Below are 10,405 nucleotides of genomic sequence, written 5' to 3'. Positions count from 1 at the left end.
AGGATGTAGGGATAAGAACAAGGTTTTCACTCTCAAGGCGCTCACAGAATGCTGGGTGACACTTCATATTTAATCGTGGACATAAAACTTCCACCTCTGAGAAGCCTTGGCTGTGAGAATTGTAAGAAAAACTAAGAAATGAAAGTATTACAAAACGTTGGAGTGTGCCAGAGGAAACGTGAAAACACTCTCCGGAACCCGCTGGGACGTGCCCCCACACCCCAAGCCTAACCTAGACACACAAAAGAAGCTGCGTCTGCCCGTAGGGACGCAAGCTTTTACTCCGCGTGGCCGAGCGGGCGGGCTGCAGAGGCGACCGCCGCCCCCGGCCGCCCCCGGCCGCCCCCGCCTCGTCCTTCGGGCCTCGGAAGTGACGCAGCGCGCCCCGCCCCCGCCGCTAGATCCGCTGCTGCTGCCGCGGCGGGCAGACCTGCAGGAGGCGGCGGCGGCCTCAGCCGAGGGAAGATGGCGGACGGTGTGGACCACATAGACATTTACGCGGATGTGGGCGAAGAGTTCAACCAGGTACGTGAGGGCCCGGGCCCACGCCGCCGAAGCGGGCGGCGCTGCGGTTCCGACGCCGACCCGGGGCCCGCCGTGGGCTGCGAGCCGGCGCGGCTGCAGACCGTGCGCCCTTGCCGCTTGTGGGCCGCGCCGTCCGATCCCGGCGCTGGCGCCCCCCTCACCCCTCGTTCTACCGCATCGTTTCGCGGGCCGCGGGCGCTGCGGCCCGCCACGGGGCCCGGAGCGCGGACGCGGGCCGCCGTGCAGCCGCCGCCGGCCCCTCCTTCGCCGCCGCCACCCTCCCCATTGTTGGCGGCGGCCGCGGGCGCTTCCCGCCGCGCTAGGCCCGGGCGGTGGGGCCGCGTGTGCGCGGCGGGGAGAACGGGCCGCCGCGCCCCCTCCCCCGCCGCGGGGTCGAGGAGGAAGCCCGGCGGGGCGCGCGCCGGCCGCCGCCTCTTCCCCGGCCCTGCAGCTCGGGCTCCGATTCCTCTGGTCGCTCCATTTTGTCTCCCCGGCCGCGCACGGTCGCCTCATGGAAGGCCGCATTCATGGCCCTTTGTATCCCGCGCGCCCAGTTTCCTGGGCTCCTGGCTCGCGTTTGCGACGGGTTTCGGCGTGGCGCCTTCTTCCTCCTGCCTTCACACTTTCTGAAGGCGGCTTAGGTGTAGGCACGTTTGCAACAAGTCGTTTGACTTTTGGACCATCGATCGTGTTTAAAAATCGGTGTGTGGGCCGTGCCTCGGTGGTCGAGGTCTTGCAGTACCGCGGAGGCCCTGTTGTTCTTGGCTTTTGTGATGAAAATACGCGTGAAGATAGGTGGCCTGAACCAAAAGGAAGGCTTGGAAGTGCTTTGGTTGGATGAAAGAAAAAAAAAAAAAGTGGTAGCTCACCAAGAGATAAGAGGACTGATTAAAATAAAGACCGTGCAGCCGAAATTCTTTAGTATAGTTTAAAAATAAAGGATTGTAAGTAAGACCCGATATTCAAAAAAGCAAAATGTTAAATGTTCTCCCAGGGATTTGCTTTACCTTTTGAAAGGTAGGAGAAAGTGAGAAGACAAGGTTTTTCCGGTATCTCACAAGCCACGGTTGCCCAGAAGAACTAGCCGCGGAGCTGTGATGTCTGATGTTGAGCATCCTTGCAAAAGATCTCTGTTTGTTACTAGAGTAGTGACGTGTAAGCTCTAAACCTGCTGTTCACATCTTCGCTGCCTTTCTGTAGTAACGCATTTTTGAAAAATAAATTGTGTCTTACTGTAGTGCACCTAAAAGCTTTATTTTTTATGGTTTCCAGGTCCGTCAGAGAAGCTTAATACAATTCCGCTGGTTAATGCGTTTTTCTTTTTTGTTTTCTTTTCCCTCCTGCATTAAAGACTTAATAATTTTTTTTAATGCTTACTTATTTATCTTTGAATGAAAGAGAGACAGAGAATCCCGTGCAGGCTCCCCGCTGTCAGCGCAGAGCCAGATGCTGGGCTGGAAGTCAGGAACCTGAGCTCATGACCTGTGCCTAAATCGGAGGCTTAAGGACTGAGCGACACAGAAGCCCTTACGTTATTTGTGACTAGGGGCTCAAATAGGGAAAGTTAGAAGTCCTTACTGTTCTGGTTTTCACGAATGACTTTGTGCCCCAGGTTTAAGTATTAGAAAGGAAAAATAAAATTTTTTTCAAGTTGCTTTAAATGTTGGCTACTCCCTTAAAGACTGGATAGTGTAATCAAACGTTATGTTTTAAAATCTTCCTTGCTAAGGTTTCAAATCTTCGTTGCTTTTATTGTGTTTATATTTTGGACATGTGATGCCTGAGTTGTGTCAGTGACAAATTAGAAAACCATTTTGAGTGCTATCATCAGATTCTAATGCTCTTAAGGTCAGTAGACCAAGATCTCTAGGAAATTTCTTATTTATCAAATGGGCATAACATTCCATCTAAAAGAGGGCCATACCCACAAGTAAAGGAACGGTTAAATGTTCAAGATTTCTTCATTAGGTTTTCATAAAAGAAAATACATTTGCTTTGCCTTTTTCCTTATGATAAAAGAAGAATTTGGGTACAGTTTTAGAACCTGACCTCTGCATGAAAGTTTTTTTTATTTTAGGCTTTCACATAATTAACTTGGGATGGGCATTTCTCTAATACATATAGCTGGAAGGAGTGATACTTGTTTATCCCTGTGCGGTAACTCGTGCTACTGAGCAGGAGGTAAAAAGAGATTAAAATTTTGTGGCCCTTATGAGTAACTGTCTGTAGGATTCTCTTAAAAATGTAGCGTTTTGTTGACTTGAACTAGCATTTTATCTCACACATGGTTGTATAGTCTTACCAGTAAAATCTTTATACAGTACTTTTGAATAGATTAATGGGATTAAATAGAAGCTTTGTTTTTGTTATTTTGTGTATCTTTGCCCTTTGTTATTTCTTGTTTGCTGTGGTAATTGTACAAAATATGGACACAAAAGGATGGTTGGTCATTTTCAGGGTTCATCCTCTTTTTTTTTTAAACGATTACTGTCATTGAATCTTTTTCTGAAATTTGATCAGAATTAGATGTAACTACAGAACTATTATTGATTGATTTAGTTTTCTTATTGTGAGCTGGTGACCTTTCTACTGGCTGCTAAAATAAACTGTGACTTAACTAAGTGTTTTACTAAGTAGAAACAATCTTAACTTCTTTTGGCTTCTAAACTGCTATAAACCTTCAAGAAAACTTTATTCTTCATGTGAGTTGCAGTTTTAATTGCATTTGTATACTTTAAAATTCTCTGTAGTCTATTTTCTATTTTCTTCTGTTTTAAGTGATACTTATGAAGCTTTTTTTCAGGTGTATTTTATGAAGCTTGCTTTCTTTCATATTTCAAAAAGTAGAGACGTTCAAACCTTCAGTTTGGGGATGGGGTTGAGAATAAGTTTAGTGAAACTATAGCGTTCCTTTCTTCACCAGATGAATTTAAGAATGGAGAATAAAGTCGGAAAAAGGGAGAAGGCACAAGGGACTTGGCTATTCTCTGTGGGTGCTCTTTAGTTCTTAAATTGAAGGTTTTTGGATGTAACCAAATTGAGAACAGTCAGTTGCTCCAGTAGAAAGAGAATTTGAACTACATCCAAACCTCTACATTACTTGATCTGGAGTTGAGAAGAAAGCAGTTCTGTTTCAGTCTCTATAGTATATGCTAGTCCAGTTTGAACTGGGATTTGTACTCTAATGTGGTAGTTACTAGCCTGATATTTAATATATTATAGACGTTATTTTGACCAAGAGTAAATAAATTTTTTAACTTGGTTGTTCAAAATACATTTCTTGATTATTTGTTATATGCCAACAAGGAGGGTTACAAAGTTCAGAATGCACTGTAGTGGGGCAGTGAGGGATATCTACATAATTATAACACTTTGGCAAGTCATGTATTGTAAAACCCACTCCTTTATGTGTATCTTTATCTGTTGCATTTTTGTTTGTGGGGGAAAGTAAAAAAATTCTAGGAACCTCAGGAAAGTTTACACTGTATATACATTGAAGTGTGTGTTTCGCTTGTTTGGAGATCAAAACCTCAGTATAGAGAATTTAGTTATTGATCCATCTGGTGGTAGATCACTGATAGCAGTGCTGATTTTAATAATCTGACTACCTAGCTTTAAAATGAAAATGTATATACGTTGTGGCTGGGGAAAAATTCATGTAGAAGTTAACGACCTAGACATCGTCATAAGTCAACTTGCTTTTATTTCATGAGCCCTTATTTATACTTTATATTTAATCATTGTTTCTATTCTAGCCAGTTGTTTAGCCAGTTTTGAAAAATAAGTTTATTGGACAAATGTCAGTGAAAACTTATCTCTGATAAATTTATGTTTAATAGAAAATTCTCGGAGATAAAACTGTAAGGTTGAGAATGAGGTAGGTAGAGATGATTCAGAAACCTTGGTAGAAATATTTAGGGGAGCTAGAACTCTTAATTTTATTATTTATCAGTGTAGTTTAATCAGCTGCCTGTGAACTGTCCACTTTCTGGTTTATGTGGCATATTTTTAGTACCAAGTTGGCTTCCTTACCATTAGTTGAGCTTTTTGCAGGGATTACAGACTAATTTTCAAACCTGCTCATACCATAAGTAGATACAAATCAGAAGGTGATGGATTTTTTATAAAGATAAATATGTATTAGATTATCTGCTTTTGGATTTTGCATGCTAGTATTTTTCTTCCATGGTATGGAATACATTTTGTAAATACAAAATATAATCCTCCCCCTCCTTTATATTACTCCAAATGGAACTGACTACTAAATTCCTTTCTTTTCTTCTTTCTTTCTTTCTTTCTTGGATTTTGCATGCTAGTATTTTTCTTCCATGGTATGGAATACATTTTGTAAATACAAAATATAATCCTCCCCCTCCTTTATATTACTCCAAATGGAACTGACTACTAAATTCCTTTCTTTTCTTCTTTCTTTCTTTCTTTCTTTCTTTCTTTCTTTCTTTCTTTCTTTCAATAGAGCGCTTTGAAATAAGGGGCTCTTACTATACCATCACTGGTACTCATATAATGCAGGAATGGTATTATTACAATTTTTTAAAAATGTTTTATTTATTTCTGAGAGAGAGAGGGAGAGAGAGAGAGACAGTATAAGCAGGGGAGGGTCAGAGAGAGAGGGATATAAAGAATCTGAAACAGGCTCCAGGCTCTGAGCTAGCTGTCAGCACAGAGCCCGATGTGGGGCTCGAACCCACGAACCGTGAGATCATGACCTGAGCCAAAGTCGGACACTCAATTGACTGAGCCACCCAGCGCCCCTGCAGTTTTGGATCACCAAAGGCCATGTTGGGCTTATTAGGGAGAATGAAGAGTGTAATACAGTTATTCCATGGTCATCTCAGTAATGGTATATACAGTATATACATAAAATAAAACATTTATGTAAGGTGATTAAGGAAAAAAATGTCTAAAAATAAGTCCTTGGAAGGAAGAGGGTGGAGGTAATGAAACAGTTAAGAAACATTGCCTTTAAAAGGGACCTAATAGAATTTTTATTATTTTACTATCCATGTTATTTTAGTGTTTTCACTGATGTGGCAACAGCTACTTGTATATATATCATGTGGACTATAATCTTGAAGTATAAAATCTTGAAAGGATGCCTTGCCTTTACAATGATTGTAGTGATTTAGAATGTAGGGAATGAAAACATTACTTGGATTTTTAACAAATCCTAAGAGCTGTTATTTTACTGGAAGTTCTGTATAATGTGCAGCTCTATTAGTAGGTTAATTACTATGAAAAGTAGATAAAGACTGGGCAGTATTTGGCATCTGAAATATTTAGCGGCGTTGTGTTGATGTTGGTTGGTTGGTTGGTTGGTTGGTTAGTTTTTGAATGCCATTAAAACTTCTTAAAGGTAATAATTTGAAAAGATTCTTTCCATAGTAGAACTTGACACTGTTGACCATTTCTCTTTGACAAAGTGGAAGCTTGTTTTTGGTTCAGTAGACATTCAGATCTCACCTTTTTATTTGACCTGTGATATATTGATGCATGCCCCCCTTCCCCGTTTAAAGTGGGAACAGAAAGTGGATGTGTTCTGTATCTTTTTTTTTCTTAATGAGGATAGATGTAATATGCTGAAGCTGAAGGAAGATTACTGATATTACAAGAATATGTGCTTTGAGTTGCATTTTTAGTAATGGTAGCAAATGTATTTAGATTCATTAATAATTTTTCACCACATTCAAATGCATACTGTTGGGGCTAGAAGGAACAGAGTGAAGCTAACTAGTCCACATGGATATCAAACCCCAGGACCCTGATCTCAATTAGCATCATACTTCAACCAATTGGAAGCAGTCCAACTACCAGACAAAATGGCTGATCCTAAATATTGATAGAATCATATCAATATGGAAAATTGGTTGGTGTCAACATAGCAATTCGTGGATGGACAAAAATAGTAAGTGATTGTGATTCACCAGGTCAGTGTAGCTGCGATTATACTTGTAAATTATTGTCTACTTGTGTATACATTTTCCTAGATTTACAACTAATGAAAAATCAAGTAATGTGTTAACCTATCTTATAACCCTTTAAATAACCCTTGCATTCTTTTTTACTCTCCCTCAGACCATGTATTGTGATTATAGTCTCTGCTAAGGAGGATGGAAACACAACTCCCTTTGAATAATAATGATGATGATGATAATAATAATTCCATTTGATAAAGTACAAAACCAGATTGCAAGAGTTTCAAATGCCCACTGCCCCTTGTGGGAATCTTTTTAGTATCTTACGTATATGGAACCACTGCTGCCACCAAGCTTCCTGAAGCTTCACCTGCACTGAGAACTTCATAACAAAAATTTATCCTCCTTTTTCCTTATTTTCACTGTGACTGCAATTGGAACATGTTACTTTAAGAAAAACTCGGGTCAAAAAGATTATTTTGATACTGCTTGTACAAACAAACAAAATTAAATGATGGCATAATTTAGTGACTTGTCTTAGTTTCTGCCCATTACTAAAGATGGCTTTGTTCTTTAACTTACCTTGAGATCTTGGATTCCTTATTTAAAAAGTCTTAACAGAAATTCTGCCTCATAACAAAATGTTATGTAAAGATGCTGTTATATAATTAGTAAATTGGTTAACTTGGTTATGCAAAAGGTTACCTGAAGATGACTTTGTAAATTTCAGATCTCTTTGACTGTGTGTATAATTGGTATTTCCCCTTTTAGGTTTTTTTCTTCTTTTTTGTTTAAAAAAAAATCTTAACTCTGGCCCTCTTCTGAATAACAAAACAGAGCTATTGAGCTCTGTTCCCATGGGGCCTATGATGACAATATTTTGTTGATCTGTTTGGTCATATTACAAATGCTTTCTGTGGATCATTCTCTATTCTTGTAATAGTCCTTAAAACTGTTAGAACTGTCAGCTTCTCCTTATGTGCCATTTATATAACATTTCATCCTTAAATAAGTAATATTAATGAGAGGCTATAGCTTATATTGCTTATATCTGAACTCTTAAGTTTGTTTTACAGTTGTAATTGCTTCTGTTCTTACTGTCTCAAATAGTCTACCTTATTTTACCTTTATTTTTCAGAAGAAAAATAAAATAGTTCACATTGATTTAGATACTTAGTGATGGAAAAGAAGGAAGATGATAGTTTTTCTTCTGATTCTGGCTAGTCAAGTCTGTGGCCCTTACTAAAAGCAATTTAAATGGGGTTGAGTGTTATGCCAATGTATGCATTTCGGTTTTCTCATACTTACTATGGTAGAACCCTCCTTTTTCTTTTTTTTCTCCTATTTACATGTGTTTCTTTTTTTGCTTTCCTTTTTTCCTTGCTTGCCATTTAGGCATGTAAGTGGCATCCACTAGCATTGTTTGAATTCTGTTGGTGGCAGAGCTTTACTAGATCCTTGTTCATATCCTTTTCTCTTGCTAATTGTCTAGATACCTCTTGCTAAATTGACTGGAGATTTAAGAAGTCAAGTAAGCATTAACTCCTTGTTGTCTGAGAATAATGGAACTATTGCTAGATACTAATTTGGATAGTCTTACTCATTTTATTTATTGTTTCTCATTTCCTGTTCATTTGTTAGGATTTTGAAATAATTTAGGTACCTACATTTCTTTATCCCTTCCCTTTGGCTTAGCTCAGTGTGCTTTTTTCTAAAAATACTATCTTGCAGAGTTGAGAAACAACATCCTGAGTACCATAGAAAATGATAGTTGTATTCTTCTTCAGTTAAAGCTTTTTAATAGCTTTATGTTTTGTTTGTGATATTTTTGTATTTTTTAAAGCTTATTTGCATTCGTGTATTGTTATTTCTACTTCAAGAGTATTGTACTTCCAAGAAAAGTTTTATATTGTTACTTTATTTTGACTACATATTCTTTTCCCTGAGGAACATTATTTCCTGTACTATAATATATATCAGTGGGGAAAATAGGATTTATTGTATAGAAATTCACTTTATAGGCACCATTCAAGATTACATATATGGCATAAAGATTTGTACTGAGATCTTTGGGGCTTTATCTTCACTGGATTTTTAAAACAAAATAGTTGAATGAATTTGTATTCCAATCTATTTAGTGGTAGTCTGACTGCTATATAATCTAGAGCATTATTTCTGTGTCTCAGGAAGCTGAATATGGTGGACATGATCAGATAGATTTGTATGATGATGTCATCTCTCCATCTGCAAATAATGGAGATGCCCCAGAAGACCGTGATTACATGGATACTCTCCCACCAACTGTTGGTGATGATGTGGGTAAAGGAGCAGCACCAAATGTTGTCTATACGTATACTGGAAAGAGAATTGCATTGTATATCGGAAATCTAACATGGGTAAGTAAACTTAACATATGAATTAAATTCATTGGTAGTTTGTTTTGAATTGTTCAAGTAGTTAATTTCTTCCATTTTTATAAAACAAAAATTTGAAGAATTTGTTTTGTATACTTGTTTATGCAATGAGGAGAGAAGTACAAATACATTTAAAACATTATAAATTTTATTTTTTTGGTGTGTATTTTTTTATTAAAAGTTATTTTAATGTTTATTTTTTGAGAGAGACAGCAGGAGCGGGGGAGGGGGAGAGAGAAGGGGACAGAGGATCTGAAGCAGGCTCTGTGCTGACAGCAGAGAGCCTGATGTGGGACTTGAACTCTTAAAACTGTGGGATCATGACCTGAGCCAAGGCAGAAGCTTAACCACCTGAGCCACCCAGGTGCCCCCCCCCCCTTTTTTTTAAGGTATTTATTTTTGGGAGAGTGCAAGCCAGAGTGGGGCACATAGAGGGGGACAGAGGATCCAGAGTGGGCTCTGCATTTACAGTCTGACAGCAGTGAGTCTGATGTGGGGCTCAAACTCAAAAACCACGAGATCATGACCTGAACCGAAGTGATGCTTAACTGACTGAGCCATCCAGGGGCCCCTAGAACATTATAAATTTTAGATCTAGTTTTGAATTTTTGCAGTCATTCAGCTTGTTTTGGTAGAGATTCCAGTTAAATATAGTTCAATTCTTTTGAGTTTAAAATTCAATATTCTTTTTACCTTACTACTTCTACATTTATAGTATCCTGTTTTACAAAGAAAAATACTCACGTAAGATCTGAAACCAGGATTCAGAACTGCAAGGAAAAGCACAGTACGACTCTGGTTTTTAAAAGTTTTCATTATTAAAAGCTTCTGGTTCACTCAGTTGGAAGAGCGAGTGACTCTTGATCTTAGGGTTGTGGATTTGAGCCCCATGTTGAGTGTAGAGATTACTTTAAAATTTTTTTTCATGGGGTACCTAGGTGACCCAGTTGGTTAAGCAGCAAACTTTGGCTCAGGTCAGATATGATCTCATTGTTCGAAGGCTCTTGAGTTTGAGCCCCACGTCGGGCTCTTTGCTGACAGCTCAGAGCCTCTAGTGTACTTTCAATTCTGTGTCTCCCACTCTCTCTGCCCCCTCCTCTGCTTATGCTCTGTCTCTCTCTCAAAAATAAATAAAACAAAAAAAAATTTTAAGTTTGCATTATTTAATTTACATTATAGACTTGCTGAGTTTCATTTCTGCTTTTAATGTTTACTTTTGAGAGAGAGAGTGTGAGCATGCACGGGTGAGCAAGGGAGGGGCAGAGAAAGAAGGAGACAGAAATCTGAAAACAGGCTCCAAGTTCTGAGCTCTCAGCACAGAGCCCAATATAGGGATTGAACTTGGGAATGGCAAGATCATGACTTAAGCCAATGCTTAACCGATTGCTATAAATTAACATTTGTCACCCTTCAGTAGCGTTTTTTAAAATGTTTTATTTTATTTTTGAGAGAGAGCAAGAGACAGAACATGAGCGGGGGAGGGGCAGAGAAAGAGGGAAACAGAATCCAAAGCAGGCTCCAGGCTCTGAGCTC

The 10,405-nt window shown here is 39.3% G+C and overlaps 1 protein-coding gene across 4 annotated transcripts in view; it reads left to right on the top strand.

The window, feature by feature from the left end:
- Positions 1 to 420: 420 nt before the first annotated feature.
- CPSF6 (cleavage and polyadenylation specific factor 6) overlaps positions 421 to 10,405 on the top strand; it is a 34,512-nt gene continuing 24,527 nt past the window's right edge. For all 4 annotated transcript variants that reach the window (XM_039245624.1, XM_039245623.1, XM_039245622.1 and 1 more), the window contains exons 1-2: positions 421 to 525; positions 8,645 to 8,854. In XM_039245624.1, the coding sequence (XP_039101555.1) occupies positions 466 to 525; positions 8,645 to 8,854 (270 nt within the window). In that variant the 5' untranslated portion in view covers positions 421 to 465. The remainder of the gene's footprint in view (positions 526 to 8,644; positions 8,855 to 10,405) is intronic.

The sequence above is a fragment of the Hyaena hyaena genome, unplaced genomic scaffold (genome assembly GCF_003009895.1).
Source record: "Hyaena hyaena isolate Hyena2069 unplaced genomic scaffold, ASM300989v1 scaffold_262, whole genome shotgun sequence".
NCBI classification, from domain to species: domain Eukaryota; kingdom Metazoa; phylum Chordata; class Mammalia; order Carnivora; family Hyaenidae; genus Hyaena; species Hyaena hyaena.
This window is presented reverse-complemented; position numbering and strand designations above follow the sequence as displayed.